Consider the following 19,351-nt stretch of genomic DNA (forward strand, 5'->3'; position numbering starts at 1 on the left):
TGCATGCAAGTGTGAATAAGCAGGCTCAAGACAGTGGTGAGGTGAAGAAGGACAAATAAGACTGGGGTACCTTCAAGCTTGAAAACTGACCATGGGGAAAATGAGTGTTTTCTTTAGATCATTTAAAAAAAAGTATAAAGTAATCCCACTGAAATTGTTCCATGCTTGCTAGTTAAGGACAGGAATAAAACATACGTATGTCATATTTGGGCGTGTGCAGGACACACGGGGAGGGCTTTGTCTCTGCAGCAGCCCAGATTTACCAGGCCCATGACAGGAGGTCACCATCTCTGTCCAGGTAGGTAGGGCCAAAGAAATAGCTCTGTTGGCTTTTAGGCCATTTTCAGAAATATTGATGACATGGCACTTACTGGACTGTGCCTTTATTTACCCCAGTGATGGGTCTCCAGGATGCAAGTGCAAACTTTTCAGTTCTATAGATGACTAATCCAAAGGTTATTGACTGACTTTTCTCCCTGAGTTAATTAAGCTAACCCACTATTTTGGCATTCTGGAGATACAACCAAACTCTCATTATTTTAACTCAGTCTACAGGTGTTCTCAGGGTCCCATTCTTTTTTTGGACCGATAGGGATGCAGCACGATAAATTTTCTACCCTTAATAGTCTTTTAAAAATGTCTCTGTTTTTCTGGTTATAAAAATAATATATGGTCACAGTGGAAGGACATTAAGAGAAAAATATAAATAACAGGACATTTCACTACCCAGAGATAATCACTAGGAACACTGGGTTTGTTCCCAAACCAGACATTGTTTTGTTATTGTTCTCTCCTCCCTCGCTTTCTCCCTTTTCTCTTTTTTGTCTTTTTCTCTTCCTTCCCTCCTTTCCTCCTTCCTTCCTCCTTTTTTTCCTTCCCCTTTTCCTTCCTTCTATCCTTTGATCTCTTTATAAATCTAATACTCCATTTCTTTTCACAAAATTGTCTCAAAGTGTTTATTGAGTTTTTTATCCTTTTCAAATAACATGTCAGAATTTATATAATTAACTATCCTTCCACAACACTATTTTAATTGTTGTTCCACTCTATTTTCTCATTCTCCAAATGTGGGTCGTTTCTTTCCTCCTTAGTGTGTGTGTTTGCCAGTATAAACAATGTTCTGAAGAACATCTTTCCATATTAATTTTTCCACATTTGTTTGTTTGTTTGTTTTTCATAGAATAAGTTCCTGGCCAGTGATTTTAAAAAGCTCCCAACAATTCTTGCTATTTGCATTTTAGTGAAGTTCTGTCAAGTCACCTTTCTTCTAGTACTGAGGAAAGGCAGCCTTTTCTGACTCGGGGGGGCGGTGAACACACAATACAGTGTACAGATGATGTGCTGTGGCATTGTGCACCTGAAACCTGTATAATTTTGTTAGGCACTGTCACCCCAATAAATTCAATAAAAAGGAAAAAATAAAGGCAGCTTTTGCTACCTTTACCGACCTTTATTTTATTTTGATGCATGTTAGTGATGAGGTTTCAACTTTACATTTTTCTCAGTGGATCAACTAATTATCCCAATGCCCTTAAACAAAAGTTTTTTTAAAATTTACTGATCCTGATACTATTTTATTGTATAGTAAGTTTTCATATGGCAAATATCTTAGTTTCTAAGCTCCTGTTTATTTTTATCAATGTCGATTGCTTGCCGGGTCAGAATTTTAACTGTGTCTTTATAATATTTTTAAACTTCTAGTGAAACAAATTCCACCCCAATTCTTTCTGTTTTTCACATTGTCTTGTTTTAATGCTCTTAGCTTTTAATTTTATTTTGTTCTAAGTAAACTTCAGGATCACTTTGTCAATTAAAAATCCCAAGTGTTGGTGATTTTAAGTTGAATACTATTTAACTTATAAAATAATTTTAGAATGTTTGATCTCTTTCCAATATTATTTCTTCCCATTTATGAACTTGATACAACTTGTATTTATTTCAGTGATCTTTTACAGTAAATTTTTGATATTTTTCTATCATAGGCCAGTGGTATATCTTTTAAAGTACAGTCTTAAGCATTTGTATATGTATAACTTTTAGGTTACTATTGTGAATGCTGTATTTCTCCTTTTATTTTCTAACCAGTTATTGGTGCCTATAAAATTTATTTTATTCTTATATATTTATTTTGATCACCTATAAAATTGGTGAATTATAACTTAGTTGTTTTTGTTAAATAAGATAATTTTACACTCAGTCCTATGTTCATCAATATAAACTAAATCAGAGTAAATAAACTTTGAAGTCCTCCAGGGAGTAATGTTTTCTTAGAGTAGCAATAAACCTACTTTTATAAACCTTTTTATTAAGTGATACTATTGCCATTTCTTAGGAATCTAAAATTTTACCTTTGTATCCTTATTACTTATAATAATAACCTCTCTGCAGCTTAACTACCAATCTTTACTCCTGGAGGAGTTTTATCTTGTCATTATAAGCACTGTGCAGGTTATCTTCAGTTGAGTTATTTTCTTCCCTTAGTTCTTAATTCTAGACAAATAATGTGTATATATATGTGTGTGTATATATATATATGTATATATATATATATACACATATATATATATATATATTTTTTTTTTCCCCTCAGTCTCAAATACCTTCTTTGCCATGGCCCTAGAGGCTATTTTTTCCAGAGATGGTATCTAGAATTCTCATATACACTTAAAATAAATCTTTAGACCTCTGAGTTCTAAATTTCATGCTTTGTGTAATAACCTCCTTGCTACAAGGCAAATGACTGATTTGGAGGCACTGGGAAAACCTTGCTGCTGGCCAGGGCACACTCTGGTGTTCCCACACACATATGAGGGCCTCCTTCTGGCCCCTCCCCAACCCAGGCACTATCCATCGAAAAACTATCTCCTGCAAATCCATCTTTTGCAGAGCTCACATTTTATATAAGGGTTTACCAGAAAAAGATCAAGCATTTTTCCAGTCCAGTGGGGAAAAAAATCTTGTTAATATTCAGTGAAGTCTTTCTCATTTATATATCATGTAGGATTGTGTAATCTCAGGAATATGATGGGCTGAATTATATATACTTTCACAGTCTTTGTCTGGGTACAGTGGTTTCTTATTATGATTTTTTAAGTCTATTTTTGAAATTTAGTTGATTCACTCATAGACTGGAAATTTACAACTATTTAAGAGATAATTCAGGACATGTACAAATACACACAGGTGCACACACACCTAACACTTGATCAGGGCTTTCAATATCTAAAGAACTAAAGTAATATTTAAAATGACACTAAGATTTGAAGTTACATGTTTTGTTTCAGAACATCTAGATAATTACCTCAGTTCTCAACATTGCTAATTTTAAGAGGTTCCATAGCTAAAAAGTATTAGCTAAATAATTATTTTTGTTTATTTGTTCGAAGGGTCTTAAAAATTATTAAGTGTACCAGGTGATTCTTTTTTATTTTGTATATGTGGCATTAGAAAAATTATTTTGATCATTTGTTTATGTTTATTTATAAATATCCCATTTTTCCATCTATAACAAGAAACTTCTTTTAGGAATAATTAAAATATGCAAATTGTAATAATTCTGGATTAGTGAAAGAATACTTTTCTATAGAACTAGATAGTGTAATATCCAAAGACTCATTATTATTAGTTTGCAAATGTATTTAGTCTCAGCTATTTTATTTGCTATTAAGTAATTGGGTTTAAAATAAAATTAAAAATTTATATGTTAGAGTTGTGTAATAGCCCTTAAAAATGTTACATCAAAAAGTAATTATTTTGTTTGTAACTCAGAATTATGTGAACATTATAACTTCTTTTAGGATATTGAAATCAAGTATGTTTAAAGTAGATTATATAGCCTGCTCTGCTGTTAAGATATTAAAGGAGTGTTCAAGCTCAGTTAACAGACACTAAACCCCAATATGTGCTACAATAGAGAATCATATTTTTACAGTGCATACATTTAGCAAATTATTGCTAAAACCCATAAACCACATGGAAGACAAGTCATCAGATTCATTAGTTAGTGTTCTGCTTGTACTTTGTGGTCATGACTAATCATTTGTTTGAGAGAAATGATTTTTTACTAAAATCGCTAGGACCCATTTCAAAGAAAGAATGTCATATAATATTATAATAGAATATTTCCTGCCTATTTTCACAGCAGCTTTCCATTTCAGGCACTTGGAATGAAGAATGTCATTTTATTGAAAATAATCAATGACCAACCTTCACATAAAGAGTATAAATAAACTTATAACTTGATGTATTGATACTATCAATACCTGGCTTTAGCTAGATTTTGCTCTGAACTGTGATTTAGATATAGTATTTATCTGAAATTTTTCCTTATTCCTGAAATAATTCTAAATTCTTTCATTAAAATAACCTCTAGGCATTGTTATGTACTACTTGTCCCAAGTCATGATCAAATTTCTCCTTTGTTCTTAATTCAAGCTTTCAAAATCAGTTCACATCAAAATGCCAAGGCTTGCCCATATCAGTGAGATTCCAAACTTTATTTTGATTACTCCCATTTGTGGGGAAATTTCCTTACATGTGAAAATTAAGAGACATTAGATCAAAACTTACTGATATAATATGTTATATAGGCATGTCTAAAGTATTTTTTTCCCAATTTTCTCTGTTTCTATAAGATGCTTGAGAGTTGCTCTAGAAGTTACCAGAAATATTTTGAGGCAGAGCCAGGTACTTGGGTTTTCTTTTAAACTGAGCTGTATTATCAGCAAAATTAGATCTCTACAGTTAGAAAAGAATGCTCATTGATATCCCTTTGGTTTTTAGTGACTGGTGGATATCTTTGAAAGTGACAGTATGCTTGGCTATATTTATGGTAAATAAGTTCTGAAATTATTAAAGGAAAATTTACACCAATCTGCATTTTCAAGAGCTAAATTTCTAACTAATGGACAACATTGATAAACCTTAGAAGCATGGAATGGGCAATAGCTTCCTGACCTTTTGGGAGAGCTAATTTTAAACCAACAGATTCATAGGGGAAATAATTATTGTGCATTTTCAGTCTAAACCTTGAATGGGTCAGAAAGCCTTGGTAGGAATTTACTCAGGTAACACTCTATTCAATATATCTATTATTTTTTTTCGGCAGTGTCTAAAGTATACATTAGGCCCAAATCTGTTATCTATTTTTGATCCCCACCAGGAGCTGCCTGTCCAGATCCAACAAGCCATGCTATAATTTGAAAATGCAGGAGTATTACCTAAATGCAAATAAACTGCTTTCTTTACTCCATTTTTAGAGAGTCCTCTGGCCTGATAACTTGGAAGGTAGCATTGGCTTTGTAAGCTCAATTTCCTCCTGTGTTTCTTTAGTTTAGTGTCACCCCCATGTCTGTAGATCACAGTATAACACACTTGTGCTATACTGGTTAACAGTTTCAACCCACCCTCTGAAAAGCAGTGATTCGGGCTGAACAGAGCTGATTAGCTGCACTATCTTTTATAAATTCCGTGAAGACTTTTGGCTCCAATATTCAGGTCGGATCAAGGACTCACCAGCGTTCAGTCCTGTGAAACTCTATCTTCCCTGAGTCTTTACCTGGACCCTAGTGCTGAGCCAGAAGCAGCTGTTACTCTCCCATCTCTGTGTGACTCTTTCTTACAGCTCTCTACTTACTTAAAGAATTTTACATGCTATCTATTTATACCTTTATTTAATAACCTCCCCCCAAATTCTGGTTCCAATATTGAAGGTGGTTTGATAGAAATTATTTTGCCCAGAAATCGGCAGATATTGATATAGAGATGGATAGATGTATTTAACTCAAAAGTATTTTTGAGGTTATTTATTCCTTTTAAAAGGAAGAATTATTAGCACCAATGTGTATTACCTAAGAGACACCTGGCCAGCTATAGACTTGGCTATGGTGTTTATTTTAATAACATGATCTAACTTTAGCACTACGTGAGGTCAACAGTGGTCTAGATTTTAGGCATGTTTTTGCCTCAGCTTTCTGTATCTCTAAACATCCCATGAGTCCTTTAACCATCCAACTTTTTGGGTTGAAAAGAATACCAGCCCATCTAATTTCACCCCCAAGTTGAAAGCTAGCCTTGGATTATATTCTTCTCTTCAAGAAGCTAAAATAAGGAATATACTCCTCATCCTATTATCAGCAGCTTTCTCTGTAAACCTAGCAGGGAGGCCTTCTCTAAGGCATATGTAATATCTTACCAATGAAAGTTAAACAAACCTATTAACTCAGCTATTTAACAGGCCCCACTGATGGGATACATCTCAAAATAATAATAAAACCACAAATGAATAATATCTTCTATATTTTTATCATTAAGTAGTTTCCACTGTCCTGAGAGAGGCTAATTTATTTGCCTACAGTCATAAGACACAGAGCCAGTTTAGAATCTAGGTCTTGCAACTAGTAATCCTGTACCCACTTATTAAAAATTGTGATAATAATCATCTGAAGAATAAAAACAATGAAAATAAACAACAGCGGCTGACTTCTAGCTCATTGTGAATCTTTTAATCTGAGTGAAGAAAGGCATTTTAACTTTTCAGAAGTAACCAATCAAAAACATTTATTCTTTTATTTGAGTGTTTCTAGCTGCTCATTACTCAGTTTATTAATTGTGTTTTAAAGCCCTTAATGTTATTGTTTGGGTAGTTTGAGAAAAATGTTATGAAAAAGTTTTTAGCTGCCATAAAATAATGGTAAGATAGTATACAAGTGGGAGAGAATTAACATGGAAATTTTGTTTTCTTTTTTTTTAGCAGTTTAAAAACTGTATTTTAAATGCTCTTTTTGTTACAAGACTAATGAGTGATTCTTATTATCACAACTAGAAGTAGTTATATGGAATACTTTTAAAAAAAAATAGAATATCTACTCTACATTTTAAAGAGAAGATTAACAAATAAAAATATTCATTACTTCAAGTTAAAATAAAATTATTAGATGAATAAACTCCTAAAGATATTTTAGCTTAGTATTCTTTTTTGGATTATTTAAATTATATTGAAACTACCAGTGTGCATACTAAATAAATAAAAAATAAGTAAATGTTTTCTGAGAAACATTGGTACAAGGGGGTAAACCAGTATCTGATAGTATGTTGAATTGTTATATTTTCCCAAGATCTTTTGCATAGTTGAGTTTTTTCCTTGAATAAGGAAATCTTAAGGAGAGTGAAAACAAATTATTCCCTTTCTATCCTCATGCTTAAATAATGTTACATGCAAAATACTACCCTAAAAATGATACTTTTTGTCATAAAGAAATTTATTTTTATTTATACTAATTTTTGAATTTTTTTCTACTAAATAATTGCAAAGACTGCCAACCTTTTAACAGTAGTATTTTCTAACCATGCATGAATCATTTGACCCCACAGTAGCTGTAGCTTGCTTGCCTTGTTTTTTTCCCTGAAGTTAAAGGAAAAAAAAGGTACATAAAAACACAATGAGCATTTGCTCTACATAGGAAGACAATAGAACAACTTTAGTCCTAATAAATTGTTAACATTTTAGTATTTCACACATGGATGTTGGATATACATACATAGATGACTTCTCTGAACTTTCTATGTTGAATGTACACTGTTGTTAAACTACTTATTTTTTCCCTGCCTGCTCTTTGAAGAAGTCAATTAGGAATAATGGGAAACAAGGGGTAGGCAAAACATTGTAGTGCAGTGTTCTTTCCATCTGTCTGGGAATATTTCAGCCAAAAGTTTATTTTGGGAAAAAAAAAAGCCATAACACAGTCTCACACACACAAAACCACAAATACTTTGGCTGCAAATTATTCTGCAGTGTTGTTGCTGTTTTGTTGCTGTGTCTGTTCTTGTGTGTAACGCTGCCACCCCATGCATGTGTTTGCAGGTTCTCGTGTGTGTGCTTGTTCATGAATTAGCTCATCCTCCTCCTGGTTCAGATTAAAGTTAATCAATAGCACAAGAATTTATGGGTATGACTGTTAGCTGGAAAGCTGTTACTCACTTTCGAGTCCTCCTTTCAAATTACATCTTTTGCTGAAATTTCTCAATGGGATGTAGTGTTCAGTTTTCAGTCATATGTTACCTGGCTTTACATATGCCCTTGATGATTCTTGGAAAAATAAGTTCATATTGTTTTGTCTCAGTTTCTCCTATAATGAAAAAGGAAGCTGTTGATATGAGTAACTTTCTTAACTGTGAGATGATTTGTCTTGGTTCTGCTTGACAAATGACCAGGAAGACATCACAGTCTCTACCTCCATCATCCCTGAGTTTTTGGTGGGAAAAAAGCAAAAAGAGGAACATTTAATGGAACAATAAAATATCAAGAGCAGCAGAAGCTCTCCAGTGAAATGGCAATATAATTTAAAATCAACATTGTTCTATGGTAGCTGAAATGTGCAGTTCTCCCATCTTGCCTTTTAACTGACTGCATACCCATAATTCTTGGTGATTATTATTATTTCTCCAAAGTTAATTTCTGGGCCATTGGTGACTGCACGATCTCTCGTTCTAAATTGTTGTCTTAACTACATTCTTTAAAAATATAATGTTGAAGGCTCATAATATTGAAGATGACTCCAGGATGAACCCCGAATTTGCAGACCGAATAAAACAGCTTGATAAAGAGGCATCTTATTACCGTGATGAATGTGGCAAGGCCCAAGCAGAAGTTGACCGGTTGCTGGAGATCCTCAAGGAGGTGGAGAATGAAAAGAATGACAAAGACAAAAAGATTGCAGAACTTGAGAGGTAAATTTTGCAGTAATGTTATGGATTGTCAACAGTGAGTGAACACTGATTGCTTAGTTACCCATCTCAGGTCACAGTGGATTCAGAAGGCATGTTCATATTTCAAGCTGGAAACAAGTTATGAATGGGGAATATGGCCTGTTAGTGATGATGTTGTATTTCTGTGGGATACTCAAAAGGCAATTGGCTTATCTCTTGATGACTCATATGCTTAAGTCTTTAAGAAAATAGTGGTCTAGCATTGGGGCCAGCAAAGTGTGTAAGAAATTAAGGCTTTGACTACCTGAGATCTCAGTTTTTTTCCTATCAAAGACAAACATTTGTGGTCTATGTTTTTCTCAGGCAAAAAATATAGAAGATCATACAGTAGTTGGAAATTTATTCAAGATAGGGGAAAGGGCAAGGAGTTCATGTCCTTCAAGTGTTTTCTGGCACACAACAGATTCATCTTGGGATTTATCTTTTAAGAGGACCTTATGACGTTTGGTAAATAAATGTGTTTGAAAAAGGTCTAACCCAGGCCTACTGTTAGCAAATTCTGTCTAAAAACAAAGAGGGTTATACTGGAGTTCCAGAGTATTTAGATTTTAGATAAATCATACCTGTGTTGTATTTATGTATAGAAAGGACTTTAAAAATAAGCTTTCTATCAGTTCTTTTTCCTATATTTCATATAAGGAAAGTATTTCTGAAAAATTTTACATAACTCCATAACCTTTCAAGATTCCTTATTGGTTCAATACTAAGGAAGAATTTGTCTTTTCTAGATTCAGTACATATGGCAGAGATCAGCCAATTTTGAATAAATCAATGAATGTTTGCCAGTTCTGATCAAGTCACTTGTGAGGGCCTAAAGGACTTGAAGATATATGCAGAATAGCTCTCTATGGTCTTGTGGAAAGATCACACAAGCTTTAGCAACAGAAAGACCTGGGTTCAGGTTTTGCCTCTGCTTCATGCCAGCTGTGTGACCTTGAATCTTGTTAGAAGTGAATATCTGACAACCTGTTAAAATGTATCATACTTTGCAGGTACCAATTCCTGTAAGGTGAGACGGTTATATCATTATGAAAAGCTGAATGCTAAAACAAATAAATTCTCAATATTAAGTAGCTCTGTATTAAATGGATAGATTAGTTCTCAATACAATTTCGACATTTAAAAAAATATTTTACTAATTTATTTTTAGAAAGAGGGGAAGAGAGGGAGAAAGAGAGGGAGAGAAACATTGATGTGTGAGAAACATCGATCAGTTGCCTCTCACTTGCCCCCAACCAGGGACCTGGCCTGACGAGGAATCAAACCCACGACCTTTCAGTTCACAGGCTGGTGAGCTGTACTTTCCAGGCCCAACATTTTAAAATATGGTATTTAATATATCCAAACCCCAAATCAATTTATAACCATTTAAGAATCTTAGCCTTCATCGGATAATCTGATTTTCATTGTGTGTGACCAGTTTTAGCAATTAAACCAATACTTTTTTCCTGATTTAAGTGTACAAATTAAAACATGTTCAGGGCTTCATTTTAATTTTTAAAATGTGGGAATGTTTTGCCAGTCTACCAGTTCTTAAAAGCACTGTTAATTTTAGATATACCCACATGACTATTTTGGAACTGTATTTTAGGACCAAAATTTTTCTTAAAAAGCTAGTATGATATTACAGGGAAATTATGATCATGTCTCTTTTATTGGTAAAAAGACTGAGATTCCGAAAGATTGAATAGTCCTCTGGGTTGGTTGGTCCTGTGGTCAGAAAGAGACAAAAATGTCATAATGTAGGTTTCCCAGCACTAGGCCACTGCTGTAAGAAACAATGAGTCATTGATAAGGTGTCTTAGATAGTAATATGTTGATATTAGTAATAGTAATTAGAATAATAGTAATAGGTTATGTATAGTTAATGTAACAGTATCAGATACTGTATATTATTTAATCTTTCCCATAACACATCCCCATTTTATAGATAAGAAAACTATGCCTTTCAACAAATCAGGTAATTTCCTCAAGATTGTAGAGTTTATAAGAATCAAGTCTGGATTTGACCCCAAGTCTGACAGATGAGCAATTATGTGTAGCACCAGTCACTCAGCCAACAGAGAGCCACCATAGCTGGGACATAAGATATCTGCCTCATCTTTATCAGCTTTCACGGGGGAAGGCGCCTCACATTTAGAAAGCATTTTTCCGCACTAAACCAGCTCTCCAGAACTGTCATTGAAAATCAGGACCAGCTACTATAAATATTTGCATAAAATAGCATAATTGTGTAGTTGGACCAACAGGTCTTAGCTGAATGCTCTTGCCATTAAATCATCAAGAATATTCACATTTTTATTTCCTCAATCTGGAATGCATTAAAACAACAGTGATTTTACAAGCATTTATCTTTATGTACTTTCTGCACATTTTCTTTATCTCTGCCTGTGCCTCTCCTTAAAGCTGATGCCTCCCAGGCACTGTAATTCATAAAGCGCGTGGTGGGACTTGACTCAGTCCCAGTTCTCTGCCTGCCTGTGTCTTGGGTCCAGCAGCAGAACAGCAGTCTGGGAAATGTCTGAGCCCCAGCCCCAGCCCAGGCCCCTAAGGAGTTGGGGCTGGAGATCAAGAGGGGAAATTTCTTGGGAAAAGGAGAGCGCAGCTTTGGCCTGCCTTTCTGAAGCCTTATCTGCTGGAATTCGTGGATATTCTGACCAGGACGTCTTCCTTGGATTGTCAGGCAGCCCTTTTCAAACTGGGCAGTATCTCCATTTGCTGGCTGAAACTTCAAAATTCATACCTCATAATGTTGGGAATGAAAGATTTCTTAGCAATGTGACATATATCTCCATTTTGGAATCATGCAGGAGTGGTTGCAATTACGTTTGTGATTTTGAAAACCAGAAAATTGAACTTGAAATAAATTTGTGGTCTCTGGTCTGTAATGTGACCTGCCAGAGTGAAAAAGCTTCTTTTTAAAAGCAGTTAGTATTCTACAATACTCCAGAACTTCAGTCAGGTGCAACAAGAGGTGTGGGGTTCAGAATAACTCCAACGACACTGACCCCAGTGTCAGTGTACATTACAAATAGCACATGCCTGGCACTTACATGGATGGATTTACCTCTTAAATTCCACGTGAATGATGTTTTTCATCAGCCATTAAAGAGTTTGCTTTTCAAAGTGCATTTTTCTCCAGTGTGGTCCCCATGGGCATCATCCTGAAAACCCTTGCACTTGATCCTGATGGTTCAGCAGGGAGCTTCTGTCTTGGACTGCAGGCTTCTCTCAGGAAGTTTGACACAAGGTGGGGGTGGGGCCTTGAGCAAGCCCTGGAGAATTGGTCCAAATCAAGCTAAAATCTCGATTCAATTGCCAATGCTAGAAATCACCTAGGCTACAAAATCAAGTAGCTAATTCAACATTAGAGACAGTGAAGTATATGGTCTTTTTGTATCAGTGCCCATCAAAGTCTCTCAGTTTTATTTAGAATTTCAGAATTAATCCTTTGATGCCTTAGGGTAAAGAGAGAGGTTAACAGAGTCTGTCAAACAAGGTCTGCTGCCAGTTGATTTCTGGCATCTGACCCATGGAGAGGAATCAGTCAGGTGACCTTTCATGTAATTATCTTAAATGTGTTAGGGCGTTTGTCAGTGTTTATCTAAAGGACAGGGAATGCCCAGCTCAAGCCCTCAATCAAGTCCCTCTCTACTGTGGAGAGGCGGGTGGCTCCCTTGGGGTTCTACATCTAAGGCATAACATCAAAATAGAAAACAAGCTAGCACTTCGTTAACTGAATCGGGACTAATGCCACTAGACCAGTGGTTCTCAACCTTCCTAATGCCACGGCCCTTTAATACAGTTCCTCGTGTTGTGGTGACCCCCAACCATAACTAAAGCATAGTGATTAATCACAAAAACAATATGTAATTATATATGTGTTTTCCAATGGTCTTAGGTGACCCCTGTGAAAGGGTTGTTTGACCCCCAAAGGGGTCACGACCCACATGTTGAGAACTGCTGCACTAGACATTTGGACATTGAGGAATCATTTTAGATGCCTAAAGGTGCCTTATCTAAGGTTGAGAAACACACTATTATTTTTTCTTATGACTTTTAAAAATAATGTGCTGATACAATTTCTTTGATATCTTTCAGAACCCTTTTCACAAAATATAAACTTAAGCTTTATTATTATTTTTTAAGATTTTATTTATTTAGAGAGAGGGGAAGGGAGGGAGAAAGAGAGGGAGAGAAACATCAATGTGTGGTTGCCTCTTGCATGCCCCCAACTGAGTGACCTGGCCTGCAACCCAGGCATGTGCCCTGACTGGGAATCAAACCAGTGACCCTTTGGTTTGCAGGCTGGTGCTCAATCCACTGAGCCAAAACAGCCAGGACATAAGCTTTACGTTAAAAAAAGTTATTGTGATAGTATGTTCTAGAAGTCTCATGGTACATGGAAGAAACTTGATACCAGTTCTATTTGTTTTGATATAAACTCATCTTGCTAAGTAATTTTCATTTATGTTTGTTAATATATTTGAAGGAATTTCTTTAAAATAAGTGGCTAATGGTTTTACACCATCCCTAGCCATCTTTCAGTGGAAAGTCATGGATATCATGGATCCTTTGAGAATTTGATAAAAATTGGGAATCCTTGGAAAAAGCCAACTAAATCTTAAATGTTTTCATGCTATTTCAGTTCAGGATTCCCTACAGCTTGGCTATGAATCTCAGCATGATGCACCTCTGATCCAGAAGGATTTGAAACAGCAGCTGGGGCCAACATCACCAGAGTCCCCACAATGACCATGGCCTGACCCAACTCTTATTTTGGATCAGATGTGCATCATAATTACAAAACACTCTGTAGGGGGATTTCAGTTACAAGGAATTAGTGGATGAATTCTTTCACCATACGTTTAATCTTGAATTCTCTCTTTGATTTTTATCATGATAGTAAATGCTGGTTTTCATTTGAAATGTTCACGTTTAAGCTTTCTCCTGAGGATTTGTTTTGTTTTTACTTCCCATGTGAAATGCTTAAAGCTACTTCTGAGTAGTGTAGAGTGGTGGAGTCCCACTGAGTAGATGGCTGGTAAAGTATTTGTTTATCCACTTTGTTGCAAATAGTTATTTTATAGGTTCACAAAATGAATGTCCACCGTGTGCTCCTGAGGTAGCCTGAAGAGAAGCATGATTTTTTTTTCTTTTAATTTTTGCTTGGCGTTAGAGACTATTGTTTTGACAATAAAGAAGAGCATGTTAAATATTTTTACACAAATAAGTTATCAAGCATCTGGATATTTTCAGTGATGAAGTACGATTCTCATTTTCACAACTGAAAAAAATTACTTTCAGCTTTGGAAGTTACTCTGCCCTTTTTGGGGAGGCTGATGGGAAGACAGCCCCTCCCCAGAAGCCCTCCTCGTGGTGTCTTTGATCATCACTAGGTGCAGTGCTCTGTGAGCATCTAAAATGGAAATCTTTGAACAGAAAGCCAAATTGCTCAGCTCCTTTTGGTTTTCAGGGATGAAGGAAAAATATCTCACAGGATATAACCATCCAACTTACTGGTTCAAATAAAATCTGACATCAGTGCTTACCGCCAGCTCTAATACCTCAGTCATTTCCATTTCATTTTATTAAATAATAAAATTTTATATGCGCACAGATAGGAACTTTATAAGTATCCCTCCAGAAAAGGGCAAATGCTGCCACTGAGTTGCCAGAACACACCTCTGGCTCCCATCAGTGTGTGTTGTGATGATGCGCATGAGAGCAGACACCGGCGTCTCAGGCACTGTATTTAATATAACAGCTTATGGTGTGTGCCGGGACTTTGGGGGGGTAATATCAGATAAAAAGCCCTTCATTTGGTTATAAAACCTGCTAATATTACATCTGTTGGCTGTATGTTTAAAACTAATGCATTTCCTTCCTTTTATTCTCTTTTGCTATCCCCTTTTCTTTCTGCTTATCCTCCAAATTGCTGCTTTCACCCTCGCTCCACTCAGCTTGACATTCAGGTTAGTATTTTCAGTTTTTCTTCTAACCGCCTTTTCTTCCTAAGCTCAATTTATTGCTTGCACTTGTTCAGCAAACACATTTCTGAAATGATTTTCCTCTGGTCACCACTTTTATTTTTCAATATCATCCCATGCCTAGAGAAGGTTTATTTTATGAGAAGGCTGTATAAGTGGGAAAAGGCAAAGAAGAAGATGGAAATAAATCACCGTTGGATTATTTGATACATTCTATTCCTGGGTTATAAAGTCAATAAGAGAAATCATCAAGGAAACTCCCTAGTGCAAAATTGACTGCATGATGATAAAATATGGAGCAGTGAAAAAAAAAAAATGCCGGACGCTAAATTTAACCTAGGAGAACAAAAGATTTGCCCATGACACAGCAACTTAAAAACTCTATTTAATAGTGCAAACCATTCCGACTTTTCGCTTAATAAATCACTGTGTTTTGAAAGATTTATAATCCTTTTTTAAAGTCACTTTTGAAAATTATCAGTGTGTTAGTAACATATTGTACACACATGTTATTTCCTGTCATTGTTTTGGTTTTTTAACTTTTTAGCTTTATTTTTATTAGCCATAAGACATACTTTAATTACCTAGGGCATAGCATATGGACCCAAGTGTAAAACTAGATTCCATGTAGACTGTGTGCACCCCAATATTAAGCAAGATGGACATTTTGTTTGGAAACACATCCCAGGTTTGATTCATCTAAGACAGAGGGCCCAACTCAATAACTAGTTCTTTAAGTGAAGCAAGTCTTCTCTTTTCAATAATATATAGGAATATCTAGTGATTTTTTTTTATCATTGAATCAATGAGTTTACTAAAAGATGCTCATTGTATGATTTGGGCTAGCTAGCCTTAAAAAAAAAAAAAAAAGACTCATTAAATTGGTAGCCAATATAGTTGTTCTTTTGAGAGGCAAGCTATATTATTTTCCTCTCTTTATTCAGGTCTGCACCTCTTTATCCTGTCCCCTGCTCATCACCTAAGCCACCAGACCAGTGCATTTACATTAGCAATAAACAGTTTCAAAATGACACCTCCTGCCCATGCCCCAGTTCTGTCCCACTGCCCGCTCCCTACCCCTGTGGCTCATAGTCCTTGCAAATGAAACCTCTTCTCTGCTATTGCCATGTACTGCATGGGGAGTGCCACAGAAACTGCCTTGAACATATCACACTGGAGGCTGCCGGTTCTCCCTAGTCCCCCAAACAGAGATCTAAACAGAGACTGAAAACGCGGTCCTGGAGAACTGCTCTCACCCCAAACCTAGTAACTGTTAATTCACTTTCTGGTGGCTCTGCGTGCAGAAACAGACATCATACTGTGGGTGGGGCAGCGGGGCTTGGCCACCTAGCACCACATCTTTCCTCGAAGTTTTGAATCTGCTCATTTAATGAAGCTTTAAGTTTTTCTCCTTGCCCATCTTTTGTTTTCTTTCTCCTTTGCCTTCCCTTTGCTACCCCCAATCTGCACCTGTTGATATTGAAGTCTTTGAGACCAGGGACCCCTTTCTCTCTAACATACAGGCTTCCTGCCTAGGCTTTCAGAGGTTGTCCGCAGGCACTTAACTGTGTGTGTATGAGTGTGTGTTTTTCTCCAGGAACTGTCTTGTGTAGTATTTAGCTTTTTTCTATTTCACAGTAAATGGACATGAGCTCTGAAGCTCAGAGGACAGGTTGCCAAGGGTAGGGCTGGGAGCAGTTGTAGGTTAGCGGGAATTCTCTGGACGAGGAGCCAGGTGTGTTGATTGGGTTTGGTAAAATGTTCAGGCCAAGCCTCATTGAGTGACTGTGTATAGTGATCAAATCAAGATTTAGATAACTTCAATATCTTTAACCTCCTGTCCCAAATGAACATGATGGAGAAAATATATAATCCTTGTAAACAGACTCTAGTTGTATTTTTAGTGTAGAAGGAATTGGGCAGCTCTGCTCTCCTGGAAACAAAAAAGTCTGTTGAGTCCTGGAAGCTTTCTTGAGCTTTGACAAGTTTCCAGAGCTAACTATGCTTTTTTTCCCAACCACTTCCAGGTTTACCAGTTAAAATGAAATGAAATGTAACAATTGGATGAATACAGAATCTGTAGCCCAAGCACTTCCTTTATATGGCTCATAACACAGATGCATATATTTGTGTGTGCATACATACAAATATATGTCTCTGCGTATGTATTTATGTCTATTTACTATATATATATTTTAAAATGTCTGCTATTCTTTACCATAGAAGTTTGTTGTCTTTCCAGTCTGTCACCCAATGTGAAGTTTGAAAACTTTGCAAACTTTTGGGTCCTTTCTATTTTCCATGGGAAATTCTCTCCTCTAACTACTTTGTTTAAATGGCCTCATTTCCTCTTTAAATTCTATGAGGAGTCTCTAGCTTAAATTTTGGTAGACAAAAATGAAGTACTGGGTTTGGTAAAATGCAAATGTCATAATCTAAACCTGGTTAGGTTCTCACTGTAGAAAATTCCACTTCTGTCAAGAATCTCTTTACACACAAACCAGTGGGAAACTGGAGAGGTTGAACAGAATCCTGCATTGCACTCGGAGGGTGGGGGGTGGGTATGTGAAATGTGCTCATTGCTAGGAACTATTTGCAAGATTAGTGTGTGACTTATGACAAATGAAGTTATCTCAATAAATGTATGCAGCACTTGTCCAAAAAAAAAAAAAAAAGTATCCTTTGGGAATCAGTTCAAAATTCTGTCAGAGAATCAACAAGTAAAACCAGAAGGCTCAGGCTTCTTTCGAGCTCTCTCATCCGTCAGTTTGCTTTGGATCCTGGGTCGGCTGCTTCTTTGTTTGTGCCTCGGTGTCCCCTGTTGGAGAAGAAGAAGCTGTCTTTGGAGCAGGTCTCCCGGGATCCTCACTGGCTGTGTCCACAGGGGTGGGTATTGGTGACAGGCCCAGTGTGTCTCCCCGCCAAGCAGGCTGGCACCTGGCAGCAGGCGTGAGCTCATTGTTACAGAGTCACTTCAAACGCTTCTTCTAAAGTAAGCTCTTTGTGATGTTTCCCCAAAGCTGAGCACTGTGCTCTCAATCCCTCATTCTTCTAGCAAAAGATGAAGTCACTCCTCCCAGAACTCAGAGGCCTGTTGCCCAAAGAAGTAATGAAAACCATCTTGCCCAGAACATCCCCTGCTGTCTTGCAGTTTGCTCTTTGTAGGGTCTGTTATTGGCTTCATTCCCTCCAAATACATAGTGAGTACCTACTGTGTGCTAGGCTAAGCATATGTGCTGGCCTGGCATTTCAAAAAATTAGCTGATGAAAAACTGATGAAACTGTTTAAGAAATGCTGCATATTACATTGTTCTTTTTTTTTTTTTTTTGTATTCATGATGCACACTGATGCTACTGCTAAACAGAAATAGCAGAAGTAGCAACAGTAATTACAATGAACATTAAGTATCAACACTGAATCAGTCACTTTTTGTAGCATTTACTTCTCATAACAATTTTATGAGGTTGGATGTCATTTCTTCCATATTAGAGAAGAGGGAACTGGAGTTCATAGAAGTTAAATATTTTGCTCAAGTTAATAGAGCATATAAGTAAAGGATTTGGGGATCTCCCTCCAAAGGCAGTTCTTTCTGATATACAGATCGAACCTTTTGCCTCTTCAGCTCCAGTTGCATAGCAAAACCTATGAGGATGCCTGTGGTCAGGAAACCTGTGCAATTATGTTTAGTCTGCTGTTTCCCAGATATGGTGTTCATAGAATATATTCCATGAAGCACTGTGAGGAAATACCGTGAGATTCATGTCTGTCCCCCACCTCACCTCCTGGCCTGAGCTGATTTCTTGTACACAAGTTCTGCTCCTCCAGAGGCAGCCCAGCTGTCCACCTCCTGAGCACCATGCCTTCTCTGAAACCCCTGGGCAGAAGCAATTTCTCCCTTCCTTGATATCCTCAGTACTCTCTCTGTCTGGCCCCTTTTTCCTGGCTCTGTCACACCCTACCTCAGATTAAGGTAGTCAATTAGTGTTTGGTACCTCCTAGTAGAAAGTAGCCTCCCTGAGATTGGATGGGTCTCTAGCTTGATGCAGAGACCTCACACTGGAGGTGGCAGTCATATTCCTGAATGTCGTTGAATAAATGACTATTGAAGACAGGTACTTCCATTAGCTTGTCTCTCACTCCTGCCATCCTTTATTTACTTGGTCCCTGCAGAGGTTTGTTTGCGGGCTGTTTCTGGAGGCCAAGCTCAGGCCACTGGATAGCTTATCTAACTCCAGATGGAAAGCCTTAAGAAAAGATGTGATTGGTTTTCTATCAAACTGTGTACTTGAAAATTCAAGAAAAATAAAAACACAAATAAAAGAGAATGGAAAAGATCTCCTTCTGAAGTTACTTCATTTTCTTCTCTCTTTCCTCCCTCCTTTCTTCCTCTCTCCCTTCCTGCTTCCCTTCTTACTTCTCTCCCTCCCTCCTGTGCTCCCTCCTTCCTTTCTTTTCTTTTTCTCTCCTTCCTACCCTTGCCCTCCTCTCTTGACTATGCATTGAAATTCTCCACCATGCAAGGTTCGGTGCTGGGGGTTGGGAATGTATAGCAGTAAAAAAGACATGACCCCTCCCCTCAATGAATTCAAAGACC

General features: G+C 36.8%; 1 protein-coding gene across 3 annotated transcripts in view; it reads left to right on the forward strand.

The window, feature by feature from the left end:
• ERC2 (ELKS/RAB6-interacting/CAST family member 2) overlaps nucleotides 1–19,351 on the forward strand; it is a 926,792-nt gene that overhangs the window by 443,700 nt on the left and 463,741 nt on the right. For all 3 annotated transcript variants that reach the window (XR_016512310.1, XM_090282950.1, XM_090282949.1), the window contains exon 10: nucleotides 8,534–8,727. Coding sequence is in view for 2 of the 3 variants with exons in the window: in XM_090282950.1 (XP_090139076.1) it covers nucleotides 8,534–8,727 (194 nt within the window). In the remaining variant the exon portion in view is untranslated. The remainder of the gene's footprint in view (nucleotides 1–8,533; nucleotides 8,728–19,351) is intronic.

Source organism: Furipterus horrens, unplaced genomic scaffold (assembly GCF_987537825.1).
Source record: "Furipterus horrens unplaced genomic scaffold, mFurHor1.1.pri manual_scaffold_7, whole genome shotgun sequence".
Taxonomy (NCBI): domain Eukaryota; kingdom Metazoa; phylum Chordata; class Mammalia; order Chiroptera; family Furipteridae; genus Furipterus; species Furipterus horrens.